This window comes from Candoia aspera, chromosome 6 (assembly GCF_035149785.1).
Source record: "Candoia aspera isolate rCanAsp1 chromosome 6, rCanAsp1.hap2, whole genome shotgun sequence".
NCBI classification, from domain to species: Eukaryota; Metazoa; Chordata; class Lepidosauria; order Squamata; family Boidae; genus Candoia; species Candoia aspera.
Window position 1 is genome coordinate 10,166,970 of NC_086158.1, and position 24,534 is coordinate 10,191,503.

Here is a 24,534-nt window from a genome sequence, read left to right on the forward strand (position 1 = left end):
AAATGTTTGACAAAAGGTTAGATATACTGAGCAGAACGATAATATAGTCCTTTAAGAAATATAATAAAATAAAAGAGCTACTGCATCTAATATGTTAAACATTCCAAAATGTTTATTCTAAAATTGCTACCATTTGACAAAACTGAGATCAATTAATGCTTCTTACAAAATTGATCACATGTTTGTGAAGAAAAGAAAAAATCAATTCAATTTTTATTCTGGTAAATGAAATGTAGACTTTTACAACAGGCAGACTAATTAAACAAATGAACACTGTGCTTCTCTTTTAACTAGAAGAAATTCCTGTGCCATTGTTTTTTAATTAAAACATTTTCTCACAATTCTAAAGAGAATGTTTATTACAAATCACTTTGAAATGGAGTATGGTAATGAAAGGTTCACAATAACAAAATTAATATTGAACTGAGTTTATATGGAAGAAAAAAAAATCTGATTTTAAATCATTTTTCCCCAATCTGAAGAAAATGGAACTTTATAATTAATAGTTTGATTCAAACCTGCTGATACAGGAGAAAAGTACACTCGTAATCAAAATTATTCAGCCCCCATTGCAAATCAGGTTGATTGTCAAAATGTACAGACTGTCAGCCGTTTGCAATGAACAAATCAAACAAAAGCAATTGAAACAGCGCAACACAACAAATGCTTCAAGTGGTGTCTCCAAATTCAACTGAAAATGCAACTTATAATGACTTCTCCAGTCTCAAAATTATTCAACTCCCTGAACAGAATCCGTCACAACAGCACACATACAGTATGCAAAACAGGTGTTGTCTCAAGCACACCTGATACGGCTAATCAAGGGCTTCGTTAGTTGCACCAGGTGTGCTTGAGCTGGAACACATGAAATACCTGAAGTGGGTAGGGGTTTGTTGAGTGTCTCGTTTGACTGCATGTTAGAAATACAGTATGGCTAAGTCAAAAGAATGGTCCAAAAAGGTAAGAGAAAAGATCATCGCCCTTCACAAACAAGGACCAGGATACAGAAGGATAGAGAAGGCACTGAATGTTCCTAGAGACACCGTTGGAAGCATAGTTCACAACTTCAAAGTTCAAGGAACAGTGATTACACTACCTGGATGGGGCAGAAAAAGGAAGCTGTCAATGGCTGCAACCAGATTTCTGAGAAGGCAGGTGGAAAGAAACCCTTGAGTGACTGCAAAAGACCTGCAGCAAGACTTGGTGGCAACAGGCACTGATGTTTCAGTGAGCGCAGTAAGGCGCGTACTAAACACAGAAGGTTTCCATGCCAGAACTCCAAGACGTACACCACCACTGACCCAAAAGCATAAGAAAAGTCGGCTCAAATATGCTCAAAATCATATAAATAAGCCACAGAAGTTTTGGGATTCTGTTCTGTGAAGCGATGAAACAAAAGTGGAACTTTTCGACCTGATGGATCAGCGGTAGGTCTGGAGGAAGAATAACGAATCATACGCTGAAAAGAACACTCTGCCTACAGTTAAGCATGGTGGTGACTCAGTAATGCTCTGGGGCTGCTTTGCATCCTCTGACACTGGAAACCTGCAGTGTGAGGACGGCAAAATTGATTCATTGAAGTATCAGGAAATCCTAGGAGAAAACATCATGCTGTCTGTAAGGAAGCTGAAGCTTGAGCGTCACTGGACCTTCCAACAAATGATCCCTCAAGCATACCTCAAATTCCACTAAGGCTTGGATGCAGAAGTAGTCCTGGAAGATTCTACAGTGGCCATCACAGTCACCTGACTTGAACCCCATAGAAAATTTCTGGTGGGATTTGAAGAAGGCGGTTGCAGCATGCAAACCCAAGAATATTACTGAACTGGAGGCCATTGCTCATGAGGAATGGGCTGATTTCTCAGGAACGCTGCCAGAAGCTGGTGTCTAGCTATGCATCTAGTTTGCAGCAGGTCATAACAGCAAAAGGGTGCTCTACTAAGTACTGAAGATGCTTGCCATGAAGAGGTATTTTCAGTTGACTTTGAGGACACCACTTGAAGCATTTGTTGTGTTGCGCTGTTTCAATTGCTTTTGTTTGATTTGTTCCTCGCAAACAGCTGAAAGTCTGTACATTTTGACAATCAACCTGATTTGCAATGGGGGTTGAATAATTTCAATTACAACTGTATCTCCTTCATCCCACTGTCCTCTGCTGATTTTTCCAGCACAGTGGAGGTTTCCAGATACTCCCCAATCCTAAAGGATTATCACAAAAAAAATGCATACAGGTATTTAACAACTTAAGTTACTGGATTAAAATGTTATACTGTGATGGTGAAACCAAATGCTCTTTAGTCTGATCTCTGCCACCTATAAGTTGGATCTATTGTATGTTCATCATAGGTTCTCAAGGGGGCAGGTGGGAGCATGACTGACCGGATCCAAGACACTGTCCACTCTTTCCAGGAGGGGGTAATGTCTACAGCCTTAAAATAGGTTGTGTGTGCGCCCTTGTCAACCCTTTCTGGATTCAGTCATACTTGAAAATCACCGTCCAATCTCAAACCTTCACCTTTTGGGGAAGGCTTTTGAAAGAATTCTGGGAATTCAGCTTCTGAGATCCTGGGAATTCAGCTCCTGAGATCCTAGAGGAGGATTATCTGGATCCCTCTCAGCTGGGATTCAGGCCTGGGATTCAGGCCTGGACATGGGACTAAATCAGCATTGATCTCACTACTGGATGAAATATGTCAAGATATGGACAGGTATAGCACACCCTCCTTCCAATACTACTAGACCACTAAGCAGCCTTCTAGATCATCTGATACATTGGGTTTGGGGCATTGATCTACAGTGATTCCAGTCACTGGTTCTAGTAGTGTGCTTGAGTGTCCTTTCCCCATTAATGTTTTATATCTATGTGAAACCACTGGAGAGATCATTGTTTGGTTAGGAGTGGGTTACCATCAGAATGCTGATGGCACCCAACTATACATCACCATTCCAGCTTGGCTGGAAGATCTTGCCCCTTATCTGAAGGCTATGAAGGTCTGGATGGGATGAAACAGGTTGAATTCAGGCAGGACAAAACTGCTATTTGTCCATCAAGATTCCTGGTCAGCCCTGGAATTGTCTCTAAATGGAGAGAAACTATCCCAAGGGAGCAGGTCCATGATTTGGGGATCCTCCTGGACTCACAGTTATTGCTGGATGGACATGTGGAGGCTATTGCCAGATCAAGCTCTGGCTGATGCAGTGTTATGGTTCTACCCAAAATGCAAGGATCTTGCAACAGTAATATACTATGTCCTTATCAGTACTCATTTAGACTACTGCAATGCCCCTTATATGGGGCTGACTTTGAAGACCACTCAGACACTACTACTGGTACAAAATGTGGCAGCCCACCTGAGGCAGGTACTGGCTGCCAGGAGCATATAACACTGGTATAGAGCATAAGCTACCAATTGCATTAGCTACCAGTAAGTTCCTAGTTGCAATTCTTGTGCCTGACATACATGGGTGGACACATGTTAAACCTTGCCTTTGTTTCATAGCAGTTGCTATGTGATCTGGATATGAGGGGATTACTATCATAAGAGGTCATCCAATGGTTTGGGATCTGATAACAATATGCTGGTGATGCCAATGAAATTCTGTTCCAGTACCTGGAGGCTATGAGGATCTAGATGGGAAAGAATAGGCTTAAATTAAATCCCAGCAATCCTGTTCATTCATGGGAGCTCTCTGTCTGCTCTGGTGGTGACTCGTCATGGGATGGTACTATTTCTTAAGGAGCAGGTCTGTGACTTGGGGTTCCTTCTGGAGCAGCAGGTAGAAGCCAAGCAAGGGGGACGTTTGCCCATCTTTGGCTGGTGCACCAGTTCTGGCCCTACTTGGGGCAGGAAGACTTGCTACAGCAACTCATGTTCTTATCACCACAGGTTGTGATTATTGCAATGCACTCTACAAGAGGCTGCCTTTAAAGACCATTTAGAAGCTGCAGTTCATTTGAAGGGCAGTGGCCCTTGTGTTAACTGGCATTCACATTATACTAGTGCTGCAGGCCCTGCACTGGTTGCCAGTTGGATTCCAGGCTTAATTTAAAGAATTGGTGCTGACCTATTAAGCCCTTCATGGCTTGAAACCAAGTTACCTGTAGGACCACATTCTTCCATTGTAATCAGCCCAGTCATTTTGGTCTAGTCAGGAGGAGTTGCTAGTGGTTCCCACTTCAGGCAGGTGACACAGCTTTTTAGTGGCAGTCCCACCCCTTTGGAACGGTCTCCGAGTAGACAACAGATTGTCTCCCAAGAGCAGCTCAAAACTGAGCTCTTATGGAGGGCCTTTGGGCTGTGAGGTCAACGTGGTTAGATTTATAGACTGAGGGCCCTTCAGGATTGCAGCAGGGTATTAAATATTATTAATTAATGGGATTGACAATAATTAATTAATTAATTCTCCTACCTGAATCGACTTGTCCTGTGCAATTGTCCTGGGAGAAGATATTCATTGCTCCATCTCTTCTAGTGATCTGAGGAGGGCTAAGGCCAGGAAGTGCTGTTTTTCATTTATGGAATTAATTTTATGGAGCAGCCTCCTCACCTTGAAAATTATTTAGAGGTCTGCTAGATAGCATTTGCCAACTTCTTTTTCATCACTGTTATTATTATGCCTCACTTTTGGTTGGATTGGTTGATAATGTCTCTAATTATTATGGTTATGTTTAAATTTAATAATTTTAATTCAGTTTAGTTAGCGTGGATGTTTTAACTCTATTTTTATTGTGGATATTTTAATTATGAATTGTAAACCACCAGAAGTCCACAGCAGATTCAGCAGTATAGAAATGAAATGAAAGTATTATTATGCCATTAATAATGTTGTCAATTAATCTTAATAGAACATATAATGGAATAAAAAGGAAATTAAATATGCCCACACATGGATATCTTCTCTACTGAGGAAAGTGCAGCCAACATGATAATCCAATCTGAATCATGTTTGGCCTGAGTTTTAGTGTTCTATATCCAATTACTAACAATGCATATATAAAATTTACAAATTACTAGAAACAATGTCTGAGTATAAATTAATCCTTGGGTGGGTCAAACAACACCAGCCCAATTCCACTATACTATACCAAAAGATATACTATACCACACCTCTTCCCAGCTACCCTATATCCATTCTCTAACTCTGATGAAGATGTAATGGCTATTAACATTCCAACAGATCCCACATGTTTAAAATCCAAGGACAGAGGCATAAACCACCTGGTTGATTATATGATTTAATCAGAGATACTAATCACAAATAAAATAGCTTACAGATCCCATGTGGAATAAGAGAACTAGGTTAACAATTTGACTTTACTTCAGAAAATATTCTTTGCACTGGAACTTGAAACAGCTTTTACACATGTACAGATATAAGAGAATAGGCAATGAAGTTCTGCCCACTGCATTGTATTTTAAGACTCTTCTAATTAAAAGAATTTAGCATACTGCAAAACACAACAAAAACAAAACTAGTCAGTAGCACTATCTTTATTTACAAGAATATCTGTGGACCCCACACATGCCCAAGAAGCTTGCAAGTGATGTTCATACCTATCCAAAATAAATACATAGTTAAGGTGCAATGTAAAAAACATCTTGAGAGACTAAAGGATATGGCAGGGAAGAGCCTCATCCGATCTGCCTTCTATAAATATTTTATGACTGATTACACCTATCACGGCAACCATTTTGTGAAAACACCCACAACATGCTCTCAGCATTCCAAACATACCCACAGACTCCAAAATATTGCCAACCCCTACTAATGAGGATGGAGCCTCTTCCACAAGAAAGCATAAAAACACGTTCACGACAGTAAAAGCTATTTGACATTAAAATATACTACCTTGGCACATAACCAAAAATTAAATAGCCTTCTCTCAGAAGTGTAAATTCCATGTGGAGCAGTGAGTTTGAGGTAATTTCTAACAATATCTCAGCTTCAAGTTTGGCATGAATTCAAGACAATGTTTTGTAATATGTAACTACTACAATTAATATTCATGGCACTGCTGCTGTGAAATTGTTACTAATTTCAATATGGTTGGTTAAGAACCTGCCCAATAGCAACTCTATTTTTATTTTTTTCATTTTTCTAGTCTTTTTATTCTTTTTAAATAACATTTCTGCTCTTTTTACTTTATTTTGCATTTTAAAGCAATTAAAAAAAAACGAGTTCATTTGTCCTGATGATAGCCCACTAAATTCTACCATTAACCTTCCAGAAGAAACTTCAGCATAAGCAAGCAAGAAATACTTGAATGAAATCACCTCCACTTCATCTCCTTCACCAATTTCTTTCTTGATATCAGGTGGTGGTGGTAATCTTACTTCACTGAATGGAACCTGGCGTTCTGGTTGCCAACTGTAAATTGAATAGATACTTTAGATTATACAATGATTAGTAAGAATGTTACATGTCATTTAAATGGAATACAATCAACTTTAGTATTAAACACTTAATTCTATTAGCTATGAAGTCAAGTCAGAAGCTGCAGCTGGTACAAAATGGGGGCTAAACTGCAGCAGAACAACTCTACCAGTGTAAAATGACAACAATTTTAAATTTGCTGCTCTGGTTGCCAGTAGGCTATCAGATGCAATTCAAACAGTTGGTACCTTTAAAGTCTACAGTGATGTAGCCACACAGTCCTTTCTTTGCAGATAAAAAAAGATACCAATTTGAGATGGGCATCTTCTATAAGCAAAATGAACGGGGGGAAGCAATTTCTGTAATACATACTTGTTTTCAAACACAACTGTGAGTGAATCCTCATGAACATCTTTGATGAATCCCTGGGATTATACAATAAAAATTGTTAGAATAATTTATGGCAGAAGAAGATAGCATTTTATTACAAAATCTCTATTGTTTAATAGAAATATAGCTGAAGCTACAAAGAATTGTAGATTTGTGTAACAGAGAGGGATTTATTGGAGAAGAGATAATGATACTGATAAATTGCACTAACTCTTGTTGAGGTGACATGCAGACTAATGAATCACTAATACTCCCCAACAAATTATCCTTATTTAACTAAAGAACATAAAGTTCTTGCACCCTCCCCAAACTCTCTCCTGACTTTTCCCTACCCAGACCCAATAGCTGTTCATAGTTGCTATTTTCCTCCAAATGCCACTGAAAAAAATTACCTAATCATCATTGTCAAATCCAGTTTACTAACACTTTCATTTGTGACAGAATACAGACTAGCAAAAACAAATGTTCAGCACCTAGCACAGTTAGTCCTCAATTAACAACCGTAATTGGGACCGGGAACTCAGTCAAAAAATCACATGACCACACTGATTTACAACAGCAGTTCCAGTTGCAGTCGTTAAGTGAATCACAAATGGCAAACACATGACTGCAGGGACACTGCAACAGGCGCAACTTCAAGGACCAGTCATACCTTGTTCAGTACCGTTGTAACTTTGAACAGTCACTGAACAAGTGGTCGCTAAGCAAAGACTACCTGTACTTTTTATTCCAGAATAAAAAAAAAACACCCCAGGATTCCTGACGCCTTAATTAGACTGCTCTAATTCAACCCCATTCCTGTATCTGTTACTATGCTGAGTAGAGCACATCTCAAGTCTGCATGGGATCTGCCATCAGTCTTGCAATAAGTTGAATCCCTTGACCATCATAGAATAAGAATGAAAATCCTAGCTCTTGATGAATTTATATACTATAGGTGATACACATAATTTTTTTTAAAAGGTTTAAATTTTCTTGTTTCTGTTAAAAATTATTTCCTAACATTAAATGGCTGACAGTCAAAAAGATTTTATTTACTGCATATAATGCAAGAAACATTTGCCAAATAATTAATTATTCTAATTAATAAGTGCAATCAGTTTTTTTTAAAAAAAACACTATCAATCCCAACATTGCACATAGGTATCAATTAATTCAAGACTAAGGATCAATCAACAGCAAACAAATTAAATAAATGAACTATGAATTTGCAAATCCCTAGGAATATTCATTGGATTTGGAAGAATCATGAGACTGACTCAAAGAAATCTGAAAAAGTATTAGAACTGCGGGGGGATTCATCCAAAGCCACTCAATTCAGAACCCTTCCCAAAGCCTTGTTAACTGATCGAAAAACCACACGAATTGATACATTTCCACTTAAGCTCTCTAAATAACATTAACCCTGAAATGTTGTGTTAGATTCCCTTATTGCCAGTTGATCATATCTCAAGTAAGTACCTTCTCAGGCATGGCCCCTGCTTTACATGTCTTGTCAAAGATAGCTCATTTGGTGCCAACTACAGTAATATTTCAGAGCCAGATGAAAGTACTTCTGTTCAGTCAAGATTTAACATCTAATTTACTATATTCTGTACCAAGTGTTTTCTGAATTTATGTTGTTTTTATCCTTCTTGACCTTTCCTGCAAGTTTTATTGATGAAGGCCAGAAAGCATTAATAAATGGGGTATCCCAGTACTCCAAATGGGGTCTGACTAAGGCAAGCAGCCTGGAACAATCACTTCTTATGAGCTGGACTCTATGATCCTGTTAATGCACTCCCAAAATAGCATTTGCTTTTTTAGCAGATGTATCACACTGCTGGCTCATCTTTAACTTGTGGTTAACAAGGTCACCCATAACCCTTTCACATGTACTATCACCAAGCCAGATCTCCCCTGCCCTATATTTAAGTCTTATTTCCTACCCAGATGTAGAATTCTACATTTTTCCCTGTGACAGTTCACCCTATTAATTTCAGCCCACTACTAAAGCCAGTCTAGATTTTTCTGATTTATATATTTGAAACATTTATATAGCTGCCAAACTCAAACAACATGATATACAAAATCATTAAGTAACAATACAAAAGAAGTTTAACACACACCACTAAAACAAGCTAAAACATTAAATGGCAAACAAGACCAAAATATATTGTATCTCCCCAAGAGGGAACCCTATTCATCCTTGATCCAAGCAGCTGAGGAAAGAGTCATGTCTTAATTGCATTTCTTTCATCCCAGCTTTGTCTTATTTGTTTGTTTATCACATTTATATGGCCACCCATCTCACAAAAAGCAGAGATTATCTGCAGACTTGGTAAATACAAATCCCTGATAAAATGTTGGACAGAACCCTGTGGCATTCAATTCAAGTCTTCCTTTCAAGCTGAAGTGGAGCCATTAATGAGCACTCACCAGATGCAGTCATTCAACCAACTGTGAGTCCAACTAACAGTAGTATCACAGAGCCCATATTTTAACCATTTTATTAAGGAGAGTATCATAAGGCACTATGTTGAAGGCTGTCATGCCCTGCAAGGCTGGCAAACTCAGGAAACAAAAACCACTTGGATTTCTGGAAAGATCATTATTCTGCTAGCAGGGTAAGGCAACAGAATCTTGAAAGTTTGTCAAGGCAATTCTCCCACTCAATATATCTATCTTAATTAAGGCAGAGTTGGTCTCTTTCTCACACTAACTCCTACCCCTGAACTAAGGAATATTTTCTGTAATTGTCCAGCTCCCTCTTAACTGTTTAATTCCCTCTTCTGTATTCCCAGGGCCTGTTAGCCATCACACGACCTCCCTCTTCATGCTCACTCTCTCCTTCCACCATGGAATACATGGAGAATGATGACCCCAGCCCACAAAGAATGGCCTGGATTCTCAAGCAATGGATGAGTCTGAAATGGAAGAAACCAATGAAGCTGGAATATGCTCCTCCTTCCCCTGTTCAGTATCTGAATCTGAAGCAGCAACTTACAAAGCAGGTGTGGCAGGGAGCAAGGAAGCTGCTTCTACCTAGAGATCAAAGTCTGGCATAGCAGGAGGCAAGTCAGGGGGCCCAGGCTTGCCTGAGAATCTCAGACAGACTTGGTGAACAACTGGGACAGGTGGACATCTGTCACCTCTTCAAGGTAGACCAGACGAGGAAACCAAAGTCATGCAGACTAATAGTACTGTTATTGTAAAGTTATAGTAACAGAATCTTGCAAGTCTGAATGCCCCTCCCCCCTCCTTTTATCTTTGGGCGAACTAGGGAGAGGCTTGTCTGAGATGTTTACGTAGTCACAGTTCTGCCCCAGACTCGGGTTTCTTTTTTCTGACCATTTCCTCGGCAGGAGCTCTTCCTCCTGTCCCTCAAGGCCATTTCCTCTTCCCTCTACAACAACTGTCACTGCTTCCCATAATCTCTTTGTATCAGGATAGCCCTTCCAGTGAATTAAAGGTTCTAATCTCCCCCTCCTGCTGCATACAGAATCTAGAAAACATTTCACCTCATATTCTTCTTCATCTACCAAAACTTGGGGGGGGGCGGTGTTAATAAGAAGGGGAAGGGAAGCAGTTGCCCATATACTTCACAGAAATGGGCAACTGCAAATGAAAGAACACCAAGCTGAACTAAGCAGCCACAGGGAAGGATCCAATAAACTTTGAATCCACTTTCTTGGACGGGCGGAAGTAAAAGTTAATTGGAAAGCCACCCAAATCCCCCACAGTAATTCTGGATCTTTCCTGCCTATGCACTTAAGCTGCCCATTTATGCACAGCCTTGGCCAAATCTAGTCGCTCCCCAAAAGGAGCCGCACTGCCTGTCTTGGAGAAAATCCGAGGCTCAAGGAACTGTAGAGGCAAGAGTTCTGGAGGGGAAACCACATGGGCTACAGCCATAAACTCCGCATTGTGCCAATAGCGTAACCCAGAGTGTTCCAAAACCAAATTCTGCAAATGGCAACAAGTCAGGCCAAATGTTCTGTTGCCGGACAAAGAGCAGCACAAATATTGTTCTAATATCACATGTCTTCAGATGAAATGAATGGCCGATAACTGAAAGAGAGCTTTCCAGGATTCGGATGTACATGGAGAGCCAGACGCTAAGATCACATGGTCAACGGAAACCCTATACTGAAAAATTAGTCTAAAAACAGTTGTGTAGCTTCTAGAGCAGATGATAACCCCTTACACATAATAAAATAAGCCATCTACTACCTCTGGAACGTTCATAAAAATGTGCAAGTCTAGAAGGTCAGTAATACATTCCAGGTTCCATGGTTCAGCGACAGAGGGGAGCAGCTGGAGCACACTGGCCAGCTTAGCAGGACACCCCAGCTCAACAAGAAGCAGGACGTGAGGTAACACAGTCTTTGACTATGACAAAGACTTTGACAACTGCTCTCATCTGTAGCCACCAGAAATCTCTGACAAAAGGTTGTAATGTCTTAAAACCTCCCCTATGCCCTGCAGCTTTATTGTCATGGCAAATTCCCAGTACTTCTTTCTGGAGAGGAAGAGGAAATTCAAATGGCCATAGTGAGTAAACTATCCTTCAGACACCGGAAAAAGGAGAAAAATCAATTGATGGGACTCCCTGTTGAAAGAATTTCGGTGTGAATAAAAGGGAAAACAAAACTGGTACCATTTTAAGACTTATAGACCACATGTATCCATTTTGTTTCTCTCTTCTTTTATTCTTACTCATTTTCTTTCAACAGGATTTCCATACTGTGCGCTCCCAGATTTTTGTGCAAGTATATTTTTTCTTTATGTACAATGCAAAATGCCACCATTTCTACTGGGTCTTCTCCTTCTGAATAAACTGTAGGCTTCTAATACTATGTACCAATCATGTGTATCATCCCACCAAGTTGTTCCCTTGAATTAGGATCTCTAGTTCTCATTGTTTACTTTTCATATTTTGTGCAGAGGTGTAGAACATCTGAGGTTTTGAGTACCATGTAGTGGTGTCTCTGTTGTAGTGTCCTTTGAAATTCAAAGGCCCCATCCTGGCTTCCTGATTCTCCTATTTACTCTCCCTCTATCTGCTCACTCACTCAGGTCTTACTTTACAAAACTTCCAATAAAACGATACAATAAAACCAATAATCCACGAGCAATAAAAAGATTAAAACAAGTTCTTTTTTTTAAAAAAAAAAAAAAAGGAAAGCAGTAAAATCGTCAATCTAATGGACAATCTGACTCTGTGGCAGCTGATAGCTTACACATGCCTGGAGTAAGTGGCATGGTTTCATGTATTTGCTGAAAGAAAGCACAGGGCCCACTGAATTTCCTTCTGAGAGTGTTCCATAACCAAGGCACTGTCACGGAGGGCCTCCTTCCTGACCATTCCATTATGAGGCATGTAACCTGTGGGAGCACAAGTAGGGCTTCCCCAGCTGATCTTAGCCCACCAATTGGATGGTATATTGAGAACCAGTCCTTGAGGTTCCTAGACTGTAAGCCCTTCAGGGCTTTTTAGACTGATCTCAACACATTCACTTAGTTCTGGTAGTTTGCACACAGCCAGCGCAACGTTCCCAGCCTAAGCATTACATAGTTCCATGCTGGCCCACTTAACAATTGGGCAGGTGCCTTCTACACTGCTCATCTTAAGGACATTGGTTTATTTTTAATTTTAAATGACCACCATTATCCTGGGCTAGTGCTTTATATGTTATTTATTTGTTTGTTTGCTTGTTCGTTTGTTTATTAATTATTCACATTTCTATCACCACCCATCTCCTCCTAAAAGGGGGACTCTAATTAATAGTTGTCCTATACTTCTTAACATATACAGTCGCTTTTCTTATTCAGATGTTTAACTCTGTAACCTTCAAAGACAATTTTGATTATTGAGCAATAATACCACCATCACCATAACCAAATTACTGAAATTATTGCTTCACAGAATTGTTCTAGACATATCTACTCAGAAATTAATTCAGACAAATAAGAATAAATCCACTGACTTAAACTGTGATCTTCTACATACTTATTTAGAAGTAAGCTCTGGCAAAGGTACCAGATTGCATTAAAAGAACAATTTTAAACCGCTGTAAAAATGCTGATGTACATTTTAGGAAAAGTCAGTTTATACAAGAGAGTATCACAACATCGAGACATACATCAACATTATTTTCCACAATTTCTTCCAAACACAGGGTAATTGTGTTGGAAATCATTTATCATTCAAATTACTAATCAAAATGCCACTTCATTCTTTCTACTAACCCTAGGCTACAGTGAGAAATAAGCAGAAAACACAGCACTGGGAAAGGCTACAATACTTCAGATGAGTCAGGATGGGTCTCAAAGTATAAAGCAGGTAACAAGGACATAAAAGTTCGGCAAAGCAAAGCAACTGAAACTGCATAAACCTTTTAATGAAACAGAAACTGTCTACACAAACAGGTTGAATAGGACAGATTTGAGAACTGCAATGGGGAGTGTATAAATTCAATGGAAATCAATACCATGATATTATGGAACAAAACACCACTGCAAATTCTCCATTAATACAGGAAAAGTGAAGGACCACAGTTCAGTAATAAGGTATATACTTTGCACACAATGTGTCAAATCCAATTTGCTGTATCTCCAGTCAAAATGATATCACAGCAAAAGACAAGCTTCAACAACTGCCCTTGTTACATTTCACTGTAGTGAGTATATCAGCATCTACTATAGCTGCAAACTGTACCAGCAGTTACAGACAAACTTGGCTTCCTCTTGAGGGAGCCCTGCTCAGACATGCTGGTCAAACATACATTCCCATTTCAAGCATTAAAGCCCAAAACGTTCCTTGGCAGCTCTTATCTTTCCAGAAAGAGCAACAGACCAAGGGGAATAAGAGCAGAGCACCTAAAGATACTCTGAGGAATGGTCAAGCACTAGAGCCCAAATACCATGATCCCCCCAGCTCTCCCAAAAGAAAAGGTAGCCAAGGGATGCTAAACTCATGCACAGTAGCACTCTCATATGCCCCTTGACTAGAAGGAGTAGACTTCTCATGAGGACTGTGGCTCAGACAACCGACAACTTAAAATCCTGGCTTGGCTAAAAAGCTGAATGACCAATTATACAATTCTCTAACTAGGACTGAGAAAGGATACTACCCAAGCCCTTGGACACACTCTCAGCCAGAGATAATACACTAGGTTTGATATACCGGCGACCCATTCTTTTATACTTTTTCTGATGGTTTAGCAAATAATAAACTGAGCATCTATTACTGCAGCTTTTGATGAGATCTTGTTCCTTCTCTACACACTGATATCGTCCATGTTACCTTAATTAAATTAAATTAAATTAAATTATTGCACATTAAGAGTATGCCCCTATTCTTGCCCTATCAGACTTCTCAGTGGCCTTCAATAACATTGACCACAGCATATTTCTGAGTCACCTATCAGGGCTGGACATGGCAGGCACTGGTTCTGCTCCTTCCTGAGGATGATTTCAGTCCATCATTTGCAGGAGGGGAGATGTCAAGTCCATGGAGACTCCAATATGGGGTGCCCCAGAGCTTAGTTCTCTCCCTTATCTTTCATCTATATCAAGTTGCTGAGAAAAGGTCATCAGCATATACTGATCAGGATTTTGCATACTCTTATTGAGCAGCCTGTACATTTTAATCACACAATAAAACTAAGAACAAGAAAATCATGGTTGGGTGGAGTTCACAGATAACACAAATTGGTATAAACTGAACATGGTAGAAGGATAGTTTGCAAAGATGGAAAAGTATACTGAATATTGGTGTGAACTAGACTGAAATTGGTTTCCTTTTCTTTGCACTTATCTCCTTCCTCTACTTTCTTTGACTAATTACTTCATACACTTCTTCTGCACTTCACATAACATCGCTTAGTCCAAAAAGGAATAGAGTGGTAAGTATTATCTCATATGCCATGATTCTTTGAAAAATTATACCAATATTAAAAGAGTTATTTTGAAAACCTTTACATCTGAGTATGCTGTCCAGAAATTAGAACTGCAAAAATCATATAATAATTGATTTCCACAAAAAATGAAAAATATTTTAAAAGTAACAGAACATAGAATATTTAAATGCTCAATAACTAACGTCTTCACAGCTCTACTATCAAAATCAGATAGCCTAAAATAACCTTACAGCTATGCAACTTGACAGTGACAAGTGAATGTGAGACAGCCAATGAAATCTCAAACTAAAAAAGACATATGACTCATGGGTAGCAGAAAGCAAGCAAAAGTAGAGGCAGATATCACCTATGGTCAAACTAATGATTTCAGAAGACATTAAAGTTTTAACGAAGTTTGACACCTTTGTTCAAAAAAAGAAAACTATCATAGATACTCCAAATATAATAATACAATGTAAATTATTATTTTGAATAACAGTTAGAATTAAAAATATTCTCCACTAAACAAAATGGATATCTTACAGAAGAACATTTTCAATTTTTTTTTCCCACCAGGCCTATTTTGTTCTCTGGACAAAACTGACTCTGACCTGACAATAAGCAAAGGTAGGAACCTCACAGAGGTATGTGCTGAGCATAAAAATGTGCAAGTAGTGGACATTTCTTACATTTCTTACATTTCTAGTACAGGCTACTTTGGGAATTCTACCCAGAGAAAAGAGTAACAGATCCAAAACTTCTTAGAAAGTCATTCAGTCATGTAAGGCTGGGCAATGTACAACAATGGATTTACCTCATGAATTCATTCATGAAATTTTAACCTTCATATATGGACAACTATATGAAATACTGACTGCAAATGTTTCCTTTGGTTTTTTACCAAAATATTGCACATGTTTGTCAGCTAGGTTTTTCTAATCCAATTATACAAAATTTGCATATCTAAGAATACTAATTAGTAAATAGTAATGCAGGATAGCTGCAACATAATTACATTTGCCATGTAAATAAAAGTGATACACAAGCAGTCACATTATTTATGCAATTATTTATAGACCACCCACTTCTACAAAGGACTCAAGGCGGTTTACAATCAGAATAACAGCAACCTAATAAAACAGCAATTATAAATCTAACATAACTAAGCTAAGGCAATTCCAGCACCATTAGCATGCACCCACCCTGCAGAATAGTTTTCAAGATGTCAACCGCCGAGTCGGTAAACTGTTGACTCCCCACATCCCACCTGCCGGCCTCCTATTGGATGGGAACATTCAGCATTCCTTCTGTCAAAAAATGCACAGACCAAGTCAAATTTGGACAAGAAAGTCAGTCCTGTGGTGTCTTATATAATTATAGCATACAGGAAAGGTTTCCTTTATTTGCATGCATGAAGCTGACTTCATGGATAATCCATGTTTTTTTTATGGCAACAGAACAGGTATGGATTGCTATCACCTTCATCCAATATGCTTTTTTTTTACTTTTTTGTCTAGCCATACCCCCAGGGATTCCCTGGTATTTTCCCATCTAAGTACTAAAGTTCTCAGCAAGTATTCCATTTCCCCAAAAGGAGTATTAATGAGACTCTAAAACTAATCTCCCCACTGAAGACTGTCTGATGATGATGATGATGATGATGATGATGATGATGATGATGATGGTGGTGGTGGTGGTGATCTGCCTCAATTTTCTCAGTAAATTTCAGACAATCCTTCAATTTTAAAGGTAAATTATTTGGAGGGAAAAAAACTTACTACTTTCAAATAAATACAACCAATTCCCTTCATAGAAAACCTGCATGCAAGTCCAATCCATTTGAAAAAAATAATCCCCAACATTATTTTGTATTATTATTGGGCTGAGGGAGCCATTATTGTCAGAATTCCTGCCATGGCCATGACAGCCTAGTATGAAGGTTGCAAAATCCTGAATGGTTTAGAATCAGATGGCAAAGGCCACCTTCTCATTTAATAAGAAGTTAACCACTCACTGAAATAATATTCAGAGGTCCTCAGGGCCTCAGTAACCTCTGAGATACAGTTCACTGTGACTAGAGAAAAGGCTTCCCAAATGGCTACCCTACATTGTGACATTTTCTTCTAGGAAAGGGTTTTTTTACAGTTTGTCAAAGTTGATGAAAAGGCATCTGCTGGATAATTTTACTAGTTGTTTAATTAGTCTTTCACTGTTTTAGAGGTGTATTTTAACCATCAATTTTTTTGACAACCCCTTAGAACTCCTTGGAAAGGAAGTGCAAAACATAGATGTTGATTTCAGCACACAAAATATGAAAAGTAAATCTTTTTGGTGCTTCCTTTCCCACCACAAACTTCAGCTGTTTTGATACAGATCATCTTCACTGCCTTGTAGCTATGCAAATTGTGATAAACAATGAAACAGCAGTTTGAGTGTAACCATCTGTAAGGTTTTTTTATTATTATTAATTTCAGCCAAGATAACTGTAATAGTTATAGTTCAGCAGAGTTAAGCATGATTAAATATTCTGATTTTCCCAACTCTCAATTAATGCAATCGCTGATGATCAATGCACAGCCATACTGACTGATCCGTAATCTGATACGTACAGAATTTATAGTAGAATTCCTTTATGGCATGGGGAGGAGGACTGGCATCGAGAATAATCTGCCAGAGGCGGGAAATTTAGCTTGATTCATATACAGGTAAGGATGCAGGGACCTTCTCTAAAAGCCTGGTTAAATTCAGGCTGCTTGATTTTTTTCCCCAACCCAGTTCCCAGATCTAACCAGCTGAAAGCTGTCACCTCTATTAGGGGTAAGGGAACTAAGGTCTTCTATGTGTTCCTCAGCAATGACCAGCAATCCCAACAAGCCTGGCTAATGGTAAGGGATGCTGCAAGTTGTGGTTCAGCAACTTCTAGAGGGACTCAGATTCCTACATGTTCTTCTTGGCTGCAAATGTTTCTAGCATATTATTTTCTTCAAAAGACAGGGTCTCAGCATGTGTCTCAGTGGGGAAAGGATACATTTTTGTAAAAAAAAAAGAGAAAACTAGATATAGGTTTCTATATGAGTACAAGTAGTCCTTGCTTAACGACCACAATCGAGACTGGAATGTCAGTTGCTAAGTGAAGTGGTCATTAAGTGAATCTGACTCGATTTTACAACTTTTGCAGCGGATGTTAAGCAAATCACTGTGGTCATTAAGCAAACCATGTGGTCATTAAGTGAATCACATGGTTCCCCATTGATTTTGCTTGCCAGAAGCCAGCAGGGAAGATCAAAAATGGCGATCACATGACCACGGGATACTGCAACGGTCATAAATGTGAACCGGTTGCCAAGCACCCGAAACGTGATCATGTAACCTTAGGGATGCTATGATGGTTGTAAGTGTGAGAACCAGTTTTAAGTCAGTATTTTCAACACCATCATAAGTCTGAACCGTCACTAAACAAATGGTCATTAAGTGAGGACTGCCTGTAGTACTCATCTTAGAATATGTAAAAATGATACAAGTTTAACTAAAAAAAAAATGATTTTACTGTTCATATGACTATAATAGCTACTAACAAGTAAATATGTGATAATCCTATAAATGTACAAAGGTGATATGGAACACTAACTGAAGAAATAATCAAATTTTACCAGTTCCCACTCTCAGATACTGTTTTAGCTTACTCTCTAAAGTACTTTCAAGAAGGAAAAAATAGGATGCTCCAATGGCCTAAAATCAATGAAGGATTTGAAACAGCATACAAGGCCCTACTAAAAAAGTACCTCCACTCAGAGGCCCATTTATCCAGCATGCAGAAGATGACTTTCTCTGGCCTTATGCCCAGACTATGGACCCCACTCCTTCACAAGTCATATTTGGTCTTCATTTTGCTTCTACAGCTGCGGACTCATATCTTTCTCCAATGTTTTAATGGCTTGTTTTTCCGTTTGTTTTAATTTGTATTTTGTATTAGGTATTGTAATTACAGCTATCCACCTTAAGTATCTGAATGAAGAGGCAGGATGTAAATAAACTGGTAACGTAAGTTTGATGTTGCTGTCTGATCAGTGTTCAAACTCAACCTAAATGAAATACAACATTATTTTATTAAGATAAACAGAGTTCCAGCTTTCCTGCCAATGATTGTTTTAATATGAGTTCATATTATAATTTTAAATCCCACTACCAAATTACTAATATTTATTTCTATACCACCGTTACACAGGAGCCCAAAGCAGCTTAAAAAGGAATATAGGGGAGGAGAGATCGGCCCCACGGCCCCTTCTTTGTGGGGTGCCGCAGGGATCAGTACTCTCCCCTCTCCTTTTTAACATCTACATGAAACCACTGGGTGAGATCATTCATCGCCATGGGATGAGGTATCATCAGTATGCTGATGATACTCAATTGTACATCTCCATCCCGGGTGAAGTAAGTGATGCCATGACCACCCTTTCTGAGTGTCTGGGGGCTGTGGGGGCCTGGATGGGGAACAACAGGCTTCGACTGAACCCTAGTAAGACGGAGTGGCTGTGGATTAATGGCACCTCGTGTCCCAGGAACTTGTCATCTTTAGTGCTGGATGGGGTCGCACTGCCCCCAGACAGATCCGGTTCGTAACTTGGGGGTCCTCTTGGACTCACGACTCCTGCTCGAAGAGCAATGGCAGTTGTGGCCAGGAGGGCCTTTGCGCAACTTCGTATTGTGCGCCAGTTACGCCCTTTCCTAGACCGAGAGGCCCTCCAAACAGTCACTCATGCCCTGGTCATCTCCCATATAGATTACTGTAATGCGCTCTACACGGGGCTACCCTTGAAAAATATCCGGAAGCTGGTCCAGAATGCGGCCGCACATACAATCTTGGGTGTTCCAAGATTTGCACACATAACACCTTTGTTGCATGAGCTCCACTGGGTCCCAGTTTGCTTCCGGGTCCAATTCAAGGTGTTGGTTATCACCTTTAAAGCCCTACATGGCTTGGGACCAGGATATCTGAGGGACCGTCTCATCCCCGTTACATCAATCCGCCCCATCCGGTCATGCAGGGAGGGCATGTTACAGGCCCCATCTATAAAAGAATTCCATCTAGCGGGGTCTCAGAAGCGTGCCTTCTCTGCTGTTGCTCCCGCCCTTTGGAACATCCTTCCCCCAGAGGTGAGACAAGCCCCCTCACTCCTGGACCTCCGCGAAAGATTGAAGACCTGGTTTTGTAAGCAGGCTTGGAATGGGAGGGCGAATAATTACACCTGGGGATGGCTAGTGCCATGAAGTGATCCGGAGGGACCTACCACACTGAAGGTCTGATTAAGATCTCTTCGCCATGTAGATTTTATTATATTTATATTTTTATTGTATTTTTAACTGTAATGGTTTTATATTTTAATCTTGTTTTATTGTAAGCCGGCCAGAGTCCCCCCACTGGGGAGAGATGGGCAGTGGATAAATTTATTAAATAAATAAATATAGTAATATTAAATAACAAAACAAATAATTCTTTAGAACTACAGACACAAATTAGAAACATTAATTGTGAGCAAGAAAAGTCATGTAAACAGGAAATCTAAAAATGCTTGGTCCAAGAATTATCATTTTACAAATACCTGGATAAACAAGCACATCTTCAGCTGTCATCTGAACGACTGCTATACTTTCCTTTGTAGAATGTCGTAACTGAGGCACTGCAATGAGAATGTTCTAATGCCAGACCTTGAACTCTGAACCAAACCAGCCTGTTGGGTTTTCCCAGCTACCTTCAGTGCATGGATTAGATGGTACTGGGGGAGGCAATCATCTTAAATTCCTAGTTCCTAGTTAAGAGTTTTACAGACCAATGTCAACACCTAATACTGGGTCCAATAGTTCAGAGGCACCCAGTGCAGCACTTTCAGGCCCATGTTATGTGGTGCCATTTAGCATGTAATTTAATAAGCAGGCAGTTATGATCTGCAGCAATTGCAGCTTCTGGATAGCCTTCAAGGGTATCTCAATGTCAAGTGCATTTGTATAAGCCATTTATGTGGTTATCATGGCATGGAGCTATCCCAGTCCAAGAAGGCTGAGCTGGTAAATGAGCTGAATGTTGACCCTTCATGTTGTTAAGGTGGCCTGTGCCTCTAGTGACAAAATGGAATCAAGGAGACTTCACTCTACACCCTTACTGCTGTGGGGTGTGTGCCATCACAACAGCTTTCATTCTAACAACACTTCCTTTTCCCTTCATTTATATGCACAGAAGCAACAAAGAAACATAAACTCCTGCTAAAACATCAATACTGGTAGAATGCAGCAACTTTTAGGATGAGGTAGTGTCTACAAATTCAAGCACTGTTTCATTGCTTTTATATAACGTAGTTGAAGAGAAATTGAAGATGAGTGAACTAAACAATGAGAAATGCTTCAATACAGCATGTATCCCAACTTCTTTTACATACATGAATATCAAAGTACATCCCTCATCATGCCTTCAACTAATGACTCCAGAAATCCATCCAGCTTATCTTCAGATTTTTAAAATTAAATTCCTGTAGCTTTGCATTTGAAAACATATGAATACATGTCAAACACTCAACAAGTCTTAAAAGAAAATATGGTTTTATTATGTGGCTCAACGTTATGAAGGCCAAAACACTTTCCAGAAACAGAAATGACTCTCCATGTTCAGAAAGTTTATGATGAGGGATTTGGCTCATTCTAATATGGCATTTTTTTAAAAATCAGGATCTCCTTTTAGAACCTAGAGACTACACAGAAATGTTATGTTAAGAAATACAAGCACAACAGATGAAGAACACAGCTCATGTTCTGTGTAGGAATTCGAAAGTATGACATGTAGTTGTTAGAGCTATTAAATAATATTTTAAAGGAATTCTTCCTATTAGCCTTACCAAACCTCTCAGGATAATTGGAACATCTGCTATTAAGAATCCTTCAATATCCATGTGACTTAAATATACTTACAACTCACTCAATTTGGAAATACAAAGAATACAGTACTGAAACTGATAGCAGCATATAACAAGCAGTATATGTGTATTATTACATGCAATTAATTTAGACAATGCAGGGATAAAACTAATATTCACAACGCTGACCTCTAGCAGCACTTCTCTAAAGGAACACAGAGGCCTCACACCATAAAAAGGTCTAGGATTTTCAAGAATCCAAGGCTTGGCTCAGGAAGACAGACTGACAGCAACAGCTGAGAGTATCCTGTATTGATCCTGCAACATCCTGGCATTCCAGAGAGGGTAGCAGGGAAAAAAGCTTTCGGATGACATAAATAAACTCCCAAGTCCCCAAGACTAAAGGAGCCACACATTCCTTATCATACCACACAGTTGTGTCCAAAGTTTCCTGAATTTGGGAGGATCAGAACTTCCCACAATTTTCCAGGGGCAGCATTCAATCTAGCTTTCCCCCAGCGGGCTTTTTTTTATTATTATTATTGTTAGAAGTGTGACTTCACGCCTCCTGGAGTGAATCGAAGATGAGTAAAGGGCCAGAAAAGATGGGATGATTAAGAGCAGAGCGAAGCTCCCCCACACCCTTCCCGGGGGGCCCTCAAAAACATGTCCTTCCCCGTGTCTCTGCACCAAAAACACAAAGGAAAGCCAAGTAGACTGCGCTTATGGTTCTGGCTGGAGGGGCTCAAGGTATCCGAAGAAAACCATCCTCGAAGGGCTTGAGGAAGAGATGAAAACCCGCCCAGGTGCCAGGGCATCCCTTCGCGTCTCTCGGCCCCTAGTCCTGAGGGTGAAGCCTCACCGCAACACGACGAATACCCGAGCCGCGCCGGGGATCGCCCCCACCGCCTCCCCCCTGCCCGCCAGCCTGTCCTCAGCCCACCCGCCGCGCCCTCCGACCCCCGCAGGCCCCTCAGCCTTCCCCTCGCCTCCCCACTCCGGCCTGGGGTGGAAAGCCCCAAGCCTCGTCGCCCGAGGGGCGGAGGCCGAGCCCCCCCCCCGCCCTGAAATCGCAGATCCCGGCCTTTCCCGCCGCGGTTCCGCGCTCGGCCGGGCGCCCGGGGGAGGAGCGGGGCGCGGCGTACCTTGTAGAAGGCCCCGTTGGAGCCGCGCACTTCCACCGTCAGTTCCTCCATGTTGGGGCCGCAAAGGACGCCGGGACGGGCTTCTAGAAACTATCGCCACCTGAGTGGGTTAGAGGAGAAAGGAGGAGGGGACGCCCCCCCGGGCTCTCCCCTCCGCACACCCGGCGCAGGCCCAGGGTCGTGGGAGGCGGAGCGTCGCGGCAACGCGGCAGGCGGGGGCGGCGCCGCCCTCAGTCGCCGCGGGCGACTCACAGCGGCGGAGGGATCTCCTCGGCGGTTCTGCGTCCACCCTTGGGCGCCTCGCGCAAGCCCCGGAGGCGAACTCGGCGTCCCCCCCCGGCGGGGCGTGGCTTGCGCGACTCCTTCCCATGGCCAGCGGCCTCCCTGTTTCCCCACGTCTGTCTGCCTCCTGCCTCCGCGGTGGGGACTTCAACTCCCAGCATTCCCAGCCGCCCAGAGCGGTTGCCCACCGGAGCAGGACGCTCAGGAGTTGTAGTCCAACGCCTGGGGAGGAGGGAGCCTCCGTCACCCGTGCCCTAGAGCTGCTCGTTCTTCGGTGGGCTCAGATCGGAGGTCAGATAGGAGAAGCTCCCGGATCCCCCTGTGGTCGTGTTTCTCAACCTTTGCTGCTTTAGGAGGCATGGACTTCAACTCCCAGAATCCCCCAGCCAGCATGCTGGGAATTCTGGGAGTTCAAGTCCACACCTCTTAAAGCAGCCAAGGTTGAGAAATATTGCCCTATTGTTGCAAGCCAGCAGGGCAGGCGGGCGGGCAACAAGGGTGAAGATTGGGTGGGTTGGCTGCCTGGGAGCAGCAAATCTGAGACAAATCAATGGTATCACTGCATGAGGACTGTTGTGTGCATGTTTGATCATTGAAAGGGAATAAAGTGGAGCTAGAGAAGGTTCAGAGTAGGGTAACTTAGATGATCCAAGGGCTGGAGCAGTGTCCCCATAAAGAAAGATTGTGATCCTTGGGGGGGGGTTAAGTCTAGAAAGTAGGGAAATGAGAAAGGAGGTGATTGAGGTCTACAAAATTGTGCATGGTATGGATAAAATGGACAAGGAGAAGCTGTTTTCCCCAAATACTAGAACAGAGGTCATCCAATGAAACTGAAACCTGGAAGAATCAGGACCAAAGGATTTTTTTTTAACACAACCCATAATGAAACTTCGGAATTTGCTGCCATGAGATGTGATGCGGAATACCATCTTGGCTGGCTTCAAAGAAGGGTTGGACCCATTTGTGAAAGTCATGGGGATCAATGGCTCTTAGCCTTGATGGCCACGGGTCTGCCTGTGATGGCCATCTGCTGGGAAACTCCTAGGCTTCCTTGGTGGGTTGGCCTGTGAGAGTTGGTTGATGACTGGGTTGAGAGAACAGATTGCTGGTCCAGATGGGCCTGGGGTCTGATCCAGCCAAGCACTGCTTATGTTCTATTGAAGACTGGAAAGGTGCTCCCATGTAGAACAGCAGGTCTCATGGGCCCTTGCGGATGGCTCCAGGCCTCAGGAGCCTGTCCTAAATCCCACCCGAAAATCTTTCCAGACCAGAAGGCTGATGCCTCTGGGGACCCTTCTGAGAAGGGTAGGAGGGCATGGATCCTTTCTCATCTCTGCTCCCAGCAAATGCCTCAGGATGGTGTTCCATGGATTTGCCTAATTGCTTTTTAAAACCCTCTGGCCAGCCTGGTTATATAGGTAGTCCTCGTTTAGCGCCTGCATCATACAGCAACCATTCACAGTTATGATGGTGATGAAAAAATAATTTTGCAACCAATCGTCACATTTATGACCTTTGCAGGTCTGTAAAGCAAAGGAAAGCTGAAGTAAGATCATA

General features: G+C 41.2%; 1 protein-coding gene across 3 annotated transcripts in view; it reads right to left on the reverse strand.

Moving 5' to 3' along the window:
• The window catches only part of FXR1 (FMR1 autosomal homolog 1), a 44,911-nt gene extending 21,953 nt beyond the window's left edge, over positions 1 to 22,958 (reverse strand). The window contains exons 1-3 of one of the 3 annotated variants that reach the window (XM_063306404.1): positions 22,696 to 22,958; positions 6,748 to 6,800; positions 6,276 to 6,369 (exon numbers count right to left, since the gene is read on the reverse strand). In XM_063306404.1, the coding sequence (XP_063162474.1) occupies positions 6,276 to 6,369; positions 6,748 to 6,800; positions 22,696 to 22,746 (198 nt within the window). In that variant the 5' untranslated portion in view covers positions 22,747 to 22,958. The remainder of the gene's footprint in view (positions 1 to 6,275; positions 6,370 to 6,747; positions 6,801 to 22,695) is intronic. The other 2 variants (XM_063306403.1, XM_063306405.1) reach the window with 2 other exon arrangements.
• Positions 22,959 to 24,534: the final 1,576 nt, after the last annotated feature.